General features: G+C 34.4%; 1 protein-coding gene across 1 annotated transcript; it reads right to left on the bottom strand.

Moving 5' to 3' along the window:
• Positions 1-1236: 1236 nt before the first annotated feature.
• On the bottom strand, positions 1237-17680 carry LOC121406064. Its single transcript, XM_041597073.1, has 4 exons — positions 16906-17680; positions 8133-8759; positions 5977-6139; positions 1237-1762 (listed from the first exon to the last, which is right to left on the bottom strand). The coding sequence occupies exons 1-4, from the start codon at positions 17029-17031 to the stop codon at positions 1479-1481; spliced, it is 1200 nt and encodes a 399-aa protein (XP_041453007.1). The 5' UTR covers positions 17032-17680; the 3' UTR covers positions 1237-1478.
• Between the last annotated feature and the right edge of the window lie 275 nt (positions 17681-17955).

Here is a 17955-nt window from a genome sequence, read left to right as displayed (position 1 = left end):
TGTGAACTTCAAATTAGAAACTGGATAAATGATTTTATGACAAGTGGTGGGAACAACTTTCCAATAAGCCATGTACTAACAGGGATTTGAAGTTTTCTCGAAGTACATAATTCCCTTGGGGCGGTAATAAAAATAGAAGGTAGCAAATTGTTTTCTGTCTTCATGAAAGAAAAACACAAATTGATTTAAAAACTTTTGAATGAATGACTATGACGTCGCCAATGCGTCCAATTTGAAGTCTCCACTGAAATAGTGATTTTATTAACTGTTACAACTTTAAGAATGCATAACTTTCCTTTTGGTTGACCTTGAACCTTGATCGATATTGTTAAAACTTTCTTTTATCTAATTGTTTGATTTTTTTCTCAAAACAACTTTTTAATTTGGGTTGGATTTCCTTTTAAAAAGCTTTTGAAATAACTCCCGAAATAATGTGTAACAAACTTTTTAATTTCGATGCGGTGAAAATTTCAACGAATGAGCTGATAATCATCCTCTTCACTCTATGTATATCATAATTCAATTTGATTAGTTAGATTTCGGGTATTGCAATATGAAACACACACGAACAGGCGATCCGTCAAGAAACAGCTATATAGCCCTTGTATATGTGGTCCCAAGCAGGAAAGAAAAGTAACATGAAATGATTATAATGAACTTACCATTTAATAACTGGCCGGAGTACCCATTTCAGTGCATACATTAATTTTGATCTCACTTGCTTACTCCAATAAAAAAAATGATGTTGATCTATACAGTGCGTATCAAAAAAAAGTTTACACTTTGAAAAAGCCCTGGGAATTAAAAAAATATACATGTGGGTAATTTGTTCACATACAATCTTGGGTTTATGTCTCATCTATCCAATGAAAGTAAAGTTTAACGTTTTGACAGAATGTTGCACTTGAGTGAGCACTGTCCATTTTTGTAAAGCTCGCAGAAATCTGTTTGCGCAGAAATGCTCGTTTTCACGCTGTGTCAAGGGGAAAGGGCAAAATCAAACTTACCCTGCACAACATTTCTCATACATTTCCCTTGCACTTTTAGTTAACTGAAATAAAACGTATACATTCAAGCATTTTGTAACACTTTTGCCACCCAAATTAAAATTTCAAGAACAACCTTTACCCTTTTTTGCCAGCTGGATCTGAGGACATAACTGAATCTGACCAAAAATTTATATCAGACATCTCAGTATTTTTTAACTAAGTTTTTATCATTTAATGGAAATATTTTTCGGCAGGAATATATCGTCATTTGCTAAAAATGGATCTGTACCAATTTTAAAATGTGGGAAAATCTTCAGGATATGACCAATGTATGACTTTACAGGATTGTTCTAAGTATAAACTTTTTTTGATACGCATTGTATAAAAAAAAGGAGATTGTCCATTCGTTATGGCTCGATCATGAGGTGGTCAATCCAATCAACCACATAGTACACCATCAGGGCTAGTAATCATGATTAGAGTGTAATATTAGATATACCCTCCCCCATTCATCCAGTAAGGATCCATAAAACCATCATTTCGACCATCTCCGCCATTCTCATCATGGTTCAGAATGGGCGTGGTGTTTCTATAGTAACCATCTCTTCGCGTTCGTCCTCGTTTTAACCTCTCCTCCAGACTTTCGACACGGATTTCGATCTCGGTCGGGAAGTGACATCTTGACATACTCGGGCAGAAGTCCCATTTCCAGGTCAGGTAAGCCACCATGAATAGGAGGGTGAGGTAGGCAGCACAGGAGATTAATATCACACCTGACGATAGGGAGATGAAAGGAGAGAAAAGATAAAATACAAATTTGAAACAAATTGAATATTACAAATAATATAAATGATGATGATAGGATGGTGTTGGACAGTTTAAAAACGCTCTTTAATGACAATAGGAAGATGAAGGAGAGAAGAGATAAAATATTTTCCAATTTGAAATACATTGAATGTTACAAATTATATAGATGATGATGATAGGACGGTGTTGGGAAATTAAAAACGTTCTTCAAAATTTGTATTCTGCGCTGTCTACCTTTATAGTTGCTTTAACGGTTTGAACAAACTGTTTTTCAAACTGTTAAACGACTCCTGAAAAGTTTATATAGTAACAACCGTTCTATAAAATTCAAAACAGCGTTTTTGCTGTGAATATCAGCATGAACAAAGAGAGTGATTTAAAAAATAACCAATGAACATATGTGTCCTGTTATTTTGATTGGTAAACATCTATCAATTTCTTGATTTTGTTTGCCATTTTTACTACATAAAAAACGAAGAGATAAAGAACCTTCAAGGGGAGTGGAGAAGGCGTATATATGGGCCCGTATTCTGTAGTCGGGGTTAATAAACTCAGGTTTAAGTTGTGGTTTAAGTATGGACAGCCAATTATTGTATGATAATCATTATCAGGAAAAATATCATGCTTCAGCTTATTCGACTCTCAAATCATTCATAATTGTGTAGGAAGTATAAATAGATGATTGTCTTCACCATCGATGAATCAGGAAAGAGCACAGTAAACATATTAAGAACATACAACTTACTAAAAAATTTGTTAATATTGGCTTCCCATACTTAAACCACAACTGTAAACCTGAGTTAAAGTTAAACCCGACTTTAGAATACGGGCCATGGTGTTTGGGGCGCGAAAGGGGGGGGGGGCAGAATGAGACGAACGGGGTGATAATAGATAGAAGAGCTATCGTTTTGATATAGTGAAGGCTATACATAAAAAGTAGATGGCATTTTGTAAACTTGGCCATATCAAGAGTTTGCTTTAATTTGACAACATTTTAAGTTAGCTGACGTTGCCATTCACTCATACATCTGTCATTTGGTATATATGCATTGTATTCTTCATGAGTTCATGTAAATAATAATTGACAGTTTCCTACATCCTCCAGGATATCGCCATGTGCTAACAATCATGACATTACACGAGTGATATCAGGGGATTCTAATAGGGGGGGGGTGAAGACACCTAAAATGACGTCCTATTTATCAATAAAATAAACGGGTAGTACACAGCTTACAAGACACGCTCAGACCTATAGCTCTGTTCTTTCTTCCTTTTTTCTTTCGTACCCCCCGGGATGGCTTGAAAAATTACAGGCATGACAGGGGGCAGTCATTCATGTCATCCCCCCTGCAACACAACCTCTGTTCCAAACACTTTAATAGGGGAAAGGACTTTTATTGGATGATCGTCAAGTAAATTGATATGATATGCCAGGAATCTTAACACAATTGTCTCAGTTTCATGCCAGAATTTCGACCATGGCTGTGATCTTGCATTGGCAGGAAAGAAAGTAATAATTGAATTTCGTGAAAATTTAAAGTGGTAAGCATGGTCATTAGTGGAAAGATAATGTGTATTTAATATAACAGGTTGACTTCAAAAGGATGTATCACTGAAAGGCAAATGCCAGGAGATAAAACAATCTTAGCTATTCATTCATAGTGCCCACTTATTTCATCAATTTGCATATTTTTTGTTATTAATTTATTTTCTTAATTTAGTTATATCTTTATTTAGTTTTTACTTATTTATCAATCTATATTTTTCACTGTATTTTTGATCTATTTGTATAAAGCGTAACAGAAATCTATCGTTTATTTATTGTTCTGTTCCTATGACTCATCCGTTTATGTATTAACATTTTTTCCTTGTGACCTATATTAATTTCATTTGTTCACTAATATATTTCATTTATTCATCATTTATGCATGAATGTAAATATATATATACTCATGAATCTACTGCATCGGTCCGACTCATTTATTATTCTTTTTATCATCATTTTATTTTTCTAATATGTAGGCATACACTATGTTTGTGAAAATTTTGTTTATTGATTCATTTATTTCTGTAATTTTACTTTTTTAGATTAAATCTGTGTAATAGCACAGCTATCCCTATATCCATTAATCGAGTTATTCACATTCAATCTTTTCTATTTCATTCATTCAGATGAATCTGCTTTTAGGGAATATAAAATTCTCTTCGACTTCGGTTACTATGGTTACAATCAACTTCATGTACTAAGAAGTTGTGAATAATAATGATTGTCTGAATAATATGGTTTTGAAAAGAAAAAAACTGACCAAGTGTATTATTAACCTGACGGATTGTCGATTTAAGCAGTCTACTTTATTTTTCATTCATGATTTGAACAGATACTATAAAATCAGACATTTTAACATACACCGGACAAGCCTAAGTAGTTACACTTCAATGTTTTGCATTATTTCGGTGAAACAAATTTACTAAGATTCACGAACACGCACTATGTCATTTATTCTTTAATCTTTCTTCATTTAAAAAAATAATTATCCTCCAAGAATGTGAAAATTCCTTTGATTTGTAAGGCCATCCTTCTTGGATTAATTTTTGTTACATAGGAGGACTCAATGACTCATTATGACATAATGATGATTTCATGTGATAAAACAAGAAACCGGAATTAAATTGGGACATGACATTGTCAGCCTATATTGCATATTATTCATGATGGCATGCACATAACTGCTTGCACAATACTGCCTGCTATACTTTAAAAACAAGTTCACCCTGACAAAGAGTTAATTCTCAAATTAGCATTAAAAATAATGAAAAATATTGGTGAGGAATTGAATAAAATCCATTAAAGTTATAAAGAGTCATGAGAATTTGGATGTTTTGATTTGTGACGTCATACGAGCAACTTTCCATGTATCGTGAATTAAAAATATCAATAACATGTCATTCCCCCCCTCCCCCAAAAAAGTTTAAAATGTGTTTTATTGTATTTTAGAATATTAACAGACACATTATTTAACACCCACTTCTGGAAGAATAAATTTTTTCTTTGTAACGAATCATTAAAAAAAAAAAAATCGAATTTATGCATGATTATTACATAACGTAAAAATTATGGGGCAGCTGCTCGTACATGACGTCACAAATCAAAATCTTGAAATTCAAATAACTTTCTTAATGGTCAATGGATTTTCTTCAAACTTTCACAATTTTTATTTAATTTTTTATTATTTTTTGGGTAATTTTACCACAAACTTTTCATCAGGTTGAACTCCTCCTGTTAACATCGTCAAGTAGCGAGTGGACTCAGTCGGTAATGCGTCTGTCTATCGAAACAAAAGTCATCGATTCTATAGTCCATCGGGGGCCGATGACTAAATTCTGCGTTGTGTTTACCCCCAAGTTCAATAGATGAAGGCTATGTTACATCGGAAAACATCCCGTCCCTCGGATTGGACACTAAATAGAGGCCACTGTACTATTCGTATAAAAGCACTCTAAAAAATATTGGGTTAAAGTACTTCATCATATCAGGGTATTTATGTGTCCAACCATCACTGCGCTTTTTTGTGGTGGCATGGGCGGAAATCCCAGGGGAAACAAGGGGGACACGTCCTCCTTACTCAAAATAATAGGGGGACACAATATCAAATGTCCCTCATACTATTTTTTATTTTTTTATGATGTTAAGAAATGCGTCATTAAAAATCGAAATAAAACATGTATATTAAGACGAGATGACCTTAAATTTGGGGTGATAACCTTTTTTTTTTTTTTTTTTTTTTTGCTTGTCAAATTTTCCAGCCCCTTGTCCCCCCTACCTTTTGGAAGAGATTTCCGCCCCTGCGTGGTGGTAAAAATTACCCAATATTTTTACAGTGACTGAGTTTTAGAGGGAAACCTTGGTATACATGGTACAGTGGTCTACCTGTACCCCCCCCCCCTTCGTCCCATCAGCTAATTCGAAAGGAGAAACATGCGGGTCACAGTGATTCAGTTTGTTTTTCGTCTCCCAGGCAAAGATGAGGCCAAAATAAAAAATAAATATTGACAAATATAATGATAATTTCTTATCAGATGTTCATGGCATTTTCAACGTTTGGTCGTTTAAATTTACTTTATTATTGTCAGATATCATTATTTTAAGCCTGGAATGCCCCTTTGAAATACTATATCTTACCATAGGAAACGGCCATACTGGCTGGTTGGCTGAGCTGTAGTCTTAAATCCTCATCATCCAAAACAAATATACAAATACAGAAAAGGGGTAGTGTGAGGGCTGAGATGGAGACTAGCAAGGCCCAACATATCTTACGATTGGTCATACGAACGTTTGAAAGCTCCTACAGATGAAAAAAATTAAGGGGGAAAAATTGTTGTAAATCATAAAGAGACAGAAATAGAGTGCGGATAATAAAAATAATTACTTTTTGAACATCAACTACAGTTCAAAATTGTAAAACTGAATTGTCTAAATTTTTTGTCTATAATCGTACATTCATCTTTGTCAAAAGATGCGAAAAAACCCCATGAGGATTAGGTGACAATGAAAGTATGAAAAAGATGTGACAGTTTATATAGAAATTCTTTCACTTGGCTTTAAATTATTTTAACATTTCTTATAGATATTTGATAAGTAAATAAAATATTACTCTATTTCAATCCTTATGCCAAACAATAACAGAGTAGAATAAGATTTTGTTCTCACTTATTTCATATTTCTCTCATGATTACAGCATGATTCAATTATCAATATATATCAGATATTAGCATACTGTTTTTAATGGCATTATGATTATTCCGAATTTCCCCCCAATATCTTATCTTCAATCAGACGAAAAATGTGTTTTAATGGGTAACAAATTTATTCTTGATTAATGATGATGATGGCGGCGATGGTCATCAACTGGTTTCCATTGCCCCTATTAAACATGTTAAAAAAGTAATGATGGTGGGTAATTTTGGTGATGATGATGATGAAGGTGATGGTAATGGTGATGATGATGATAGTGATAGTGATGATGATGATGATGATGATAGTGATAGTGATGATGATGATGGTGATGATGATGATGATGATGGTGATGATGATGGTGATCATGAGGATGATGGTGATGATGATACTGATGATGATGATGACTATGATGGTGATGATGATGATGGTGATGGTGATGATGGTGATGATGATGATGGTGATAATGATAATGATGATGATGATGATGATGGTGATGATGATGGTGATGATGATGATGATACTGATGATGATGATGACTATGATGGTGATGATGATGATGATGATGGTGATGATGGTGATGATGATGATGATGATGGTGATAGTGATGATGATGATGATGATGGTGATGATGATGATGATGGTGATGATGATGATGGTGATAGTGACAGTGATGATGATGATGGTGATGATGATGGTGATGATGATGGTGATGGTGATGATGATGATGGTGATGATGGTAATGATGATGATGGTGATAATGATGGTGATGATTATGATGGTGATGATGATGATGATGATGGTGATGGTGATGATGGTGATGATGATGATGATGATGATGATGGTGATGATTATGATGGTGATGATGATGATGATGATGGTGATGATGGTAATGATGATGATGGTGATAATGATGATGATGATTTTGATTATGATGGTGATGATGATTATGATGGCGGTGGTATTGATGATTTTGAAATTGATGGTCTTGATGGTGGCGATGTTCATGTTGATATTTGCGGTGGTGGGGATAGGGATGATGGTTGTTGTAATGGTGGAGAAGATGATGATGGTAGTGGTGATGGTGAAGATAATATCAATACTACGCAACATTTCTATAGTGCTTAATACAAATGTTTATAACAGCTGCGAACTATTTCCCGGCTTTAGCACGGCTATCCTGATCGGAAGCCCGATCATTCACGGAATTCCTTCCTACCGGGTACCCATTAACTACACCTGAGTGGAGAGAGGCAAATGTTGATAAACTCTTGCCAAAGGGCGATAATGTCATGGTGGGATTTGAATTCCGGATACTGTAGTTAAAGGTCAGGAGGCTCATGATCCACTGAGCCACAACACCTATAAAAATGTTGTTGTGTTGATGGAGGTGATGGTGATTTTTTTTCCATTTCCCCCGTAAAGATGATAATGATCAAGACAGTGATGAAATATGATTACCATTGCTGTTGTTGATAATGATATGATGGTAATGTTGTTGCTTATGATGATGGTAACTGGGGTTGTACAGTGATGAAGGTGTCAATGTGTTTGTTTTAGGGAATGGAAAGCGACGATGTCAAGCATGCCATGTCCAAAATTACCTTGAGCGCCTTCCACATCGATGTTGACTTCCAACCGACATCCAACTCATATTGACAGAGTTCACAAATATTACTTCCGGAGGTCATTAGCCACTTTTTCAAACACGTGATATGCACGTGACTCGCACTACCTGTACATAAACACGGATTAACAAGTTGTTCTCCAGGGATTTCTCCATCGAGACAAATTCGGCAAGTAACCGAGCTGATACTATCGTTCAACGAAATCTTCCGATCTTGATCGAGTGCCAACGATGTTTTCCGAGATGAGGTGATCAAACTGTTGCAGTCTCCAAGAGAAATCTTTCGGTCAACAGCGACTGGCAACGAAGATTTCCGAGAAGAATACGAAGTTTTAGGAGGGACGGAGATGTCATGGAGCGAAATTTTCCGACCAATGTCAAACGGAATCGAAGCTTTTCGATTTGGTGAGTCAAAGAGTTTGCTCGAACAGTCATTGAGAGAGAGTTTCCGATTCGTTCCGGATAATGCCGATGTCTTTACGGATGATGTCTCGAGAAGACTCGAAGGTAAAGATGTGATAGAGTTGGCTTCTAATACGTTACGTCTGATATCAACTGCGCATGCCTGAAGGCCAATGCTTGTGCAGTTTGAACTCCTTGGAATCTTGAATAAAAAATAAAATAAAAAAGGGAGAAAATGCATAAGTTTTTTTTTTGTCTTGGATTGCTTCAATTCGATAATATAGACCTATTATATGATACACAATAAACGATAGTAACAAAAGGAATCACCGAAACAAACGAATCTTAATAATAATAAAAACGCACAACCATAAACCAATGAAAATGATTTTCTACATACATTCTAATAGTGAAAAATCTTGAAACATACATAAAATATCGTTTATTTTCTCAAAACAGTTAATTGGTTATATTCAAATTATGTGTGATATGCATACAAATCAATCAATGATGTCACATAGTCATTCACTTTTGTCTTTTCCCCCTTTCTTTCTCTTTTATTTTCTTGATCGTACGCAAGTGTAGGGAGGAATCAAACATTGTTTCGTATTATCACTTATAATGAGTAAAATGACAATGCAAATAGTGATTGGATGACGGCATCAGTTACCTCATTTGCATAACGACCAGGGTATGAATATGATTATCTAAAATTATTTACACATGAGTATTAGGATATATGTAAATCATTTACAGGGGGAAACAGATATTCATGTCGGTTTTAGCTAATACAATGTGCACCGCCTGTTAGGGACAGTGTTAGTTCAGGCACTAATTAAGAATGATCAAAGGCTTAAACTCATAATTATTGTTCACTTCCTTCAAAGTATAGGCCTATTAGAGGATGGTTAATTGTGATTCCATTATGAGTCAACCTACTACAGTCAAAACACGACTTCGCCCATACATTTAGACTTGCTTATCATAATTTATTCAGCTTCAGGATCTGTTTCAGAAATAGTTGTGTTTAAAGGACAAGTCGACCCAAATAAAAACTTAATTTGAATAAAAAGAGAAAAATTCAACAAGCATAACACTGAAAATTTCATCAAAATCGGATGTAAAATAAGAAAGATATGACATTTTTAAGTTTCGCTTCATTTAGTCACAAAACAGTTATCTATATGCACATCTCGGTCGGTATGCAAATGAGGGAACTGATGACATCACTCACTCACTATTTCTTTTGTACATTATTATATAAAATATGAAATATTTTGATTTTCTCGTCATTGTCATGTGAAATGAAGTTTCATTCCTCCCTGAACACGTGGAATTCCATTATTTTAACATTTTGTGCTTGAGGCAAGGAGGTCATAATCGTCAAATTCGTAAAAATGGAAATATTGTATAATTCAAACAATAAAAAGCAAAAGAAAATAGTGAGTGAGTGACATCATCGACTCTCTCATTTGGATACAACTGGCTCGTTAATATATTGTTAAAATAAGCGAAAATTTGAAATGTCATAACTTTCTCATTTTACATCCGATTTTGATGAAATTTTCAGCATTGTGCTTGTCTGATTTTTCTCTATTGATTCAAATTAACATTTTTCTGTGGTAAACTTGAACTTAAAATATCAAACGCAAGTCACTATAAATGCGCGCCATAGTATTGGTTGAAAATATAGCTGCCTTTGATCACAAGCATTTTTTTTTGAAGGGGGGGGGAATAACACTAATTTCGAGAAATAATCAGTTTTTGTTTTAGGTCCTTCTTTATGGAATTTTCTGCCAAGTGGTATGAGACGCAAATCCAGTCGCGAAATATTTAGAAATTTGTTAAAATTAGTGATGTTGAAAATAATGATGTTGGAGGAATATAATTGCATAAGCCTTTGTGTGTGTACACTGCCTTAAATTGTTAAACAAATGATTTATGTAAAGATTTTGTGAATACAACGAGGTCATTTTCTGTAAAAGTGAACATACGTTGGATATAAGGTGACTGCAATTACCTGAATTGTTAATACTAAATATTTATTTAGAAATATTGTGATTTGCCTTATTCATTTATCGTTTATAATGTCATCACTATTTTATTTGGGGCTAGCCTGAAATATGTGATGTACTGACTGTGGGATTGATTCAATAACGTTTGAGAGAACATTAATTTGTTTTATTACTGGCTGGGTTTGAATGTATATTAATGAATGGATGAGTTTTCATGGCCTATTATTAGTCATACAATGACTCTTTATTTGGTTATTCCCTCTCTTAAAATATAGGGTTCTAAAATATCTATCAGAAAGATCTTGGATTAAAGTCAAGGAAACTTTTAAAAAAAAATCAGAAAATGGCTATTAGACAATTTCTGTCTTCTCTCTATATATAAGGAACGTTTTTACGCCTTTCTTTCTATAGAGAAGAAAGCATGCCTAATTGTTATTTTTTCTTATTCCTTTTCCTAAAAAGCTATTCACTATATTATTTATAATATCATGTATGCTTTTATAATGATTATGGTCATTACTATTACTTATGATATTTCGGCAATTACTATTAATAATCTTGATATTGTTGCTGTTTTGTTTTATCATTTTAGTAGCAGTATAGTAGTAGAAACAGTAGTTGTAGTAGTAGTATAGTAATAGTAGTAGTAGTAAAAATCGTAGTAGTAATAGTCGTCGTCGTCGTAGAAGTAGTAGTAGTAGTAGTCAGTAGTAATAGTAGTAGTAGTAGTAGTAGTAGTAGTAGTAGTAGTAGTAGTAGTAATAGTAGTAGTAGTAGTAGTAGTAGTAGTAGTAGTAGTAGTAGTAGTAGTAATAGTCGTAGTAGTAAAAATCGTAGTAGTAATAGTCGTCGTCGTCGTAGAAGTAGTAGTAGTAGTAGTCAGTAGTAATAGTAGTAGTAGAAGTAGTAGTAGTAGTAGTAGTAATAGTCGTAGTAGTAAAAATCGTAGTAGTAATAGTCGTCGTCGTCGTAGAAGTAGTAGTAGTCAGTAGTAGTAGTAGTAGAAGTAGTAGTAGTAGTAGTAGTAGTAGTAGTAGTAGTAGTAGTAGTAGTAGTAGTAGTAGTAGTAGTAGTAGTAGTAGTAGTAGTAGTAGTAGTAGTAGTAGTAGTAGTCAGTAGTAATAGTAGTAGTAGTGGTGGTAGTAGTGGTGGTGGTAGTAGTAGTAGTAGTAGTAGTAATAATATTAAGTGGAAGTAGTAGTTTTAGTAGCAGCAGCAATGAGATCTAACCAGTAGTAGCAGTAGTAGAAGATATATTCAAGGAGATTTAATCGATTGATATATTTGATTATTGAAAGAAGTGGAAATATCAGCAGCAGTAGAAGTAGTTGGTATATTAGTATATATATAGTTTGATTTTTTATCACTTTGTATTATGTTTTAATGGAACTAAAATGAAACAAAAAATGGTATGGAATGAATACAATACATCATGATCACTGGCGTAGCCGAGAAAGGAAGGAGAAGGGGGGAGGGGGAGGGGGCACATTGCTGAACCGCAACAAAAAAAGGAAATGAAAAGCTCCTACCCCTACCTATGATTTGAAAAAGTAAAACTCGCAAATGTAATTGTCAGATTTTTCGCCCGAACGCTTCGATCCCTTGCATAAAATTGTCCATTTACCACAATGTCCGATATTATCCAGTGTTTATATGTTTAAATTAAAGTTCACAGAAGTGAAAAACAAAATTACTAGCTCGGTCGCTATCCTTAATTCTTAATTCCCAAGTAACCTGAACTTATCTAATATTCCAAGGTTTAATTTGAAAAAAATATCGAGATCGGCTGTGAATATTATATGTAGATATATTAAATTTCAATTCCACCTTGTAAGTGTAAAGACATGGCTAAAATATTCAAGTTTAAATCCTAAGAGATTTAAAACTTGATCGTTAAGATAAAAAATAATCGAAGATTCGGTTAGTCACAATTTGTTAATCCTTGGAATTTAGAATGTTTGTATAGCGTTATAGAGTTGGGGCTTAAAATGCAAACTTTTACTTGTATTTTGTACCGAGTTGTGACTTAAAAATCATCAAAGCCAATGGCACCCTCTCCCTTCAAACTGCAGTCTCGTAAAGTGATGTGACAATCATGAATAAAGGATATTTTCTTTACCAAAATGACATGTCAGATTTTTACCACTTTCTGAAACTTCATAGCATACACTAAAGACGTACCTCCATCCCTAATCCTAACCCTTCACCTTTAGACGAATAAAGCAAATGTACTGGTCTACTCTATTTTCGACTAAGTATATATGTTTTTATTTTGATTAAAAAAAAACATGGCATGTCGTTAATCTGTCTTCATGAAGTTGTTTGACATTGTTTTTGCCATCTGTTATATGCCGTCGCCTCGAATGATATATACCATGCCAAATATAATGTCAGGATATAAACAGCTGTGTCACATAATTATCCGCAGAAAATTGGCATAAACACGATCTAGCTCTTCTAAGAAAGTGCAGTGTCAAAGTGGTCAAGTAAAGTTTGGGTGGAGGGCACTAGCATACCTACGGGGGGGGGGGGGGGGCAGAGGGGCAGACTGCCCCCCTGACGAGTCACAACCTATGCAAGGGCACATCCCTGCCCCCCCTGACGAGTCACAACTGATCCCTGACGAGCCATAATACTAGCGCCATAATAATGAACTTGCAGACTTTATTTTTGCTTGTCAAATTAATTTTCTGGTACAAAATCCGTTATTGTGGTTGAAGACCTTTTTTTGTTCTTTTCATTTTTTTGGCGGAGAATTTGCCCCCCTTGCAAAATCCGAGGTAGGCTACTGGTGGAGGGGGGGGGGGGGGGGTGGGGTAACGTTAATATATTTGCACAATAAAGTTAACTTAATTGAAACACAAGACAAACGTTAACATTGATATTTCTTTTTCAATTTATTATTATCATAATGGGATGTCAAAGTCCATCAAAATTCAGTAATTTAATGCCAGTGATATTGAGCTGTTAGTTGAGGTGGTCAAGATCTTAACTTAGGTATGCCTTCTCGACAGAAGCAGATAATGAATGAATGAATAAAAATATGATATTGAATGAATAAAATACTAGATTTATTGATAAATAATTCGTGTTAAACTATAAAAGTATACTATATTAAATGCAGTGTATAAATGAATAAATGAACAAAAGATATAGGGCTAGATGGACTCATCAAATACTGATACTAGTAACTGGTTTAAAGCCTAAATACAGAAGAAATAATGAATGCATTACCACAGATATAAACTACTAAACAAAATGGGGTTTGGGATTGAATTTATGGTTGAAATCATAGTCTTGCTTTTCTTTACTCCACTTTAATCCCGTGTCCTATTTACTTTCAAATATAAAACTTGGAACATTACGCTGAAGGGATTTCAATAACTAAAATCACTTTTAACACACGTTCGTATATTTAATAAGCCTTGTTGGATTAACGTATAGCCGCATGAACGTAAAATAAATGTGAAAATAACTTTCCGACGAACGTGTAGGGTTCAAAAGATCATACCCATATTATCAAACGGATTATAATGATATGAAGATTAGTAGATACAAGGCACGTACTTGTGATAGTTTTAATCAGGGGACATTGATTATTGAAATGAACGAAAGTTGAACTCGAATGAGAACCTGACCGCGGACGCTTCCATATCCTCATACCAGATCGTAAATAAATTTATATAGACAATGAGGTAAACATGCATAATAGAATGGATAACAGAAACTTGAGGAATGAATGAACAAATGATACAATATAATTTACTGAATGAATGGAGTAATGAATGAATAGAATAACAAATAGAAGAATGGAGAAATTCATAAATAATGGTATTAGTATATCAATAAATTAACGAATGGATAGATAGATGAATGGATGAATGGTTGGGTGGATTAATGGAAGGATGGATGAATGGATAGACTGCTGAATTGTTGGCAATCAATGAATTAATAAATGAATTGAATGAACGAATTCTAAATAAATGAATACAGGTGATTGGTTAACATTGGTTTGACTTTAAAAAAAAAATCTGAGCTAGAAGTTCACACTTGTCACCTGTGTCTGTGATATGTTACAAAAATGAAGCCCTGAAAAAATTGCGTTCGAAAATCATTATTTAGTGCTTCAAAAATTGAAATATAAAGTGACCGGAAACTCCATCTTAATTTCATCCCATACAGTTATGTGTACTATTTAGGCGTCTATAAGACACCTATTTACAAAATCGGGGTTTGTCTTGTAGTTTTAGCTTTTCATTCTCAATAATGGTTGTTTTCAGGGTTTATTAGTTCTAATACATGCACTTATACACATGTTTTATCTTGGTTTGAGATTTTTTTAAATCGGCTGCTCACAAAGTTAAACAATGCCTTTAATAAATGAATTGAATGAACGAATTCTAAATAAATGAATACATGTAATGGATGAATTAAGCAAATAATTCAATAAGAAATAATATTTTAAATCGTGAAGCTAGGGTAATAATATCCAAGTCCTTTGGAAGCGTATAGGACGTTATGACATAATGTGATATGCGCTATACAAGAACTGCGTTATTATCATTATTATTATTATTATCATTATAAGCATAATGCTTACATCGATATGATTAGCAACACCGATACGCTACTTAATGAGACAATGAATAAACGATTAAATGAAAGCGTAAATAAGGCTAGAATATTATTGATTGAAGAATGCACAAACAGTATTGTGGGATGACCTTTCTTTTACTTATTCTTCAAAGGATTCAATTCCCCCTATTTATTTTTTTCTCCATTTTCCTTAGTTGAAGAAGCCTAGAAAAAGGGCGTTGTCTGTTTAACTCTGTGTTAACTCATTATTAAAAGAAACCTCGGCAATGGCGGTTATTGTGACGAAAGAGGAGTATTTCAGAGGAGGAAGAAGAACATAACAGGATATTTCTTAAAATTATGGTCAATTTGAAAGGAGGATATGTTTCGAGTTCACAGGTAATTATGTTCTATGTAAATATATTGTTATGAATTATTGAACCTTGTTAACGGCTTCCTGAGAAAGCACCTTTTAAGGTGTAATTGATTTTAAGGGAAGGGGCAATAACGGCAATTACGTTCTTATAACTGACACATCTCCCCTCCTCATTGCTTTCGGTCTCCAATGATAAATTGATAAATCATTAGTGTTTATAGCAGTCGAATGTGGTATTGCTATTAGCATTATTAATATACTATTATCATAATAGCAAAAAATATATACATATACACAAGCATTTCCTCTAAATCTTCACCCCTTATGAATGCGTTGTTAGGGGCGCGATGCTAGCAGGGGGGGGGGGGCTCACCCCTTTGATTTCGGGTAGAAAAGGAGGAACGAAAATGTGTTTAAAAAGAATAAAGAGTATATAAAAAATAAGTTATAGTATGCAGCAGCACATGCATTCAGTTAAATGCAGGTTTATCTCTTCAATTAATCTTCAATTTGAATTAATCTGCAAATGCTCCTAGCAATGTACACCATGAGGGGGGGGGGGCTGGACTATGTTTGAAACAGTAAAACAAATCAAAAGGGGTCTTATTTCAATGTAGGATAACTGCCTTTAAGTGGTATTCCTAAAGGAAATTGCCATGTCATGTTAATTACATGTATCATAAACACATAGTAATGCCAAACCACTTGGATCAAGTGACTTTATCGAAAGTACGAATTCGTCACGTATACTTGCTGGGGATTTAACTATTTTGTATTATTAGAGGGGCACGAAATTAGTTTACAGGCCTATTACAGACAATGAAAATAATTGTATTTTGATAGGAAACAAATCAGGGTTACGCCTGTAGCGAAAATGAATATGGTTTTTGATCATTTTAACACAGATTATAATGGAGAAAATTGTGAAGCGCATTTAAAAAAAAATTCTATAATTTGGATTGGCTTGAAAAAAAAATCATCATTTTAGAGATAACAGTATTACTCTGATATCGCTTCTTACATGTCTTATTCAAATATGAAGAAAAATTTAGTTACCGGTGAGAGCAAGCATTGTGAATAGCATATAAAAGCCATTTGAATGGTAAACGATTGCATTATTGGATTGATGTGTGCCATTTCACGATATGACCAACAGAATCATTAATGATCAACAATGGTCAGCAATCAATCAATGATCAATCGATATCAATTTTAAATCAATAATAATTCTCGTTTTAAGCCCGGCGAAGAATTAGTGGAGTGTTCGAAAGTTCGCGCATTTATAAACACAAATGCATTGATTGATTCATTAACTTTAATCATTTATCGTTATTAATTCAGTCAGTTTATATAAATAGATAAACAAAACAAAAACATCGTACCGATTCAGTGGACATCGTACATCCTTTGTATTCCATGATCTCATCGACTGTCTTTTCTTCGATTTCATCTCCGTGGTCAGTTGATAACGGGGAGTATCGCAAGGCCACTTCCTTTAATGTCGCCATTGTACCAAGAAAATTAAAGTCACACCAATGCTCTTAACATTTACTGAACGTATATAGGCCTATCATCCACAATGAGTCGTATACTTCACAGAACAAAGTCAAGTTGAATGATGTATGGATCGAGCAAGAACTTTGAATTCACATTGAGACCTGATATAATGTGGGGCACAGTGCCAAATCAAATTGAAATACTCTAAGACAATGTAAACACACACTGACACGAGTAGAATAGCGAAAGACTGTCCAGATTTCTGTCGTACGTAGCAGACGACGTCCTTGTGATTTATCAATCGTCCGTGGATGCACTCGCGCGTTTTTTTTTTTCACTAACAGCTTGTGGCAACTACAATGTTCAGCCTAAATCCTTGATAGAGATCATGCAGTGATTTCAAAAGACACCTGTTTAGCCGAGATTGTGATCTTGGCAGAAAAGTGAATTCCATAATAGTACAGGTGGTAAGGCCTATTTTTACCTGGTATGGCTATACTCCGGTCAGGCACGCACCTTCTCGCCGCAGCAGACGTCATCCAATGATCTGAAAATGTTGTTTAGTAAACAACTTACGCCCTACGCCCAGTGTGAAGGGAAAAATTCAATTATTAGGAAGTTCTCATTAAAAGACAACGTGAAGGGAAATTTTGAATAGTTTCTACTTAAGGCAAGCAGAATATATGACTTGATAGTTTAATGGTTAAATTCTTCTGTCCTATATAGACACAGTAATTGGACAAAGTGACAATTGCAAATCCCATTCTCGAGACTCCGATGTGTTTATCAAGGGAGAGGCGGTATGAGCAATCTGTCGTACCTGCATTTTAGATGTAAAATGATCATAACAACAGGGGAAGAACGTAGTTTCATTTTTTGGAGGGGGGGGGGGGGTAGGGACAAAGTCAAAAAGGGAATTCTGATGACAAAGTTGG

The sequence above is a fragment of the Lytechinus variegatus genome, chromosome 19, assembly GCF_018143015.1.
Source record: "Lytechinus variegatus isolate NC3 chromosome 19, Lvar_3.0, whole genome shotgun sequence".
Taxonomy (NCBI): Eukaryota; Metazoa; Echinodermata; class Echinoidea; order Temnopleuroida; family Toxopneustidae; genus Lytechinus; species Lytechinus variegatus.
This window is presented reverse-complemented; position numbering and strand designations above follow the sequence as displayed.

What these genes read in the sequence shown, in the direction of transcription:
- LOC121406064 (XM_041597073.1), bottom strand. Translation starts at nt 17,031, where the DNA reads ATGGCGACATTAAAGGAAGTGGCCTTGCGATACTCCCCGTTATCAACT. An exon ending in CGATGTGGAAGGCGCTCAAG is followed by an intron (nt 6,140 to 8,132) that starts GTAATTTTGGAC and finishes TTTCATCTGTAG; the next exon opens with GAGCTTTCAAACGTTCGTAT. An exon ending in CAGTATGGCCGTTTCCTATG is followed by an intron (nt 1,763 to 5,976) that starts GTAAGATATAGT and finishes CCCTATCGTCAG; the next exon opens with GTGTGATATTAATCTCCTGT.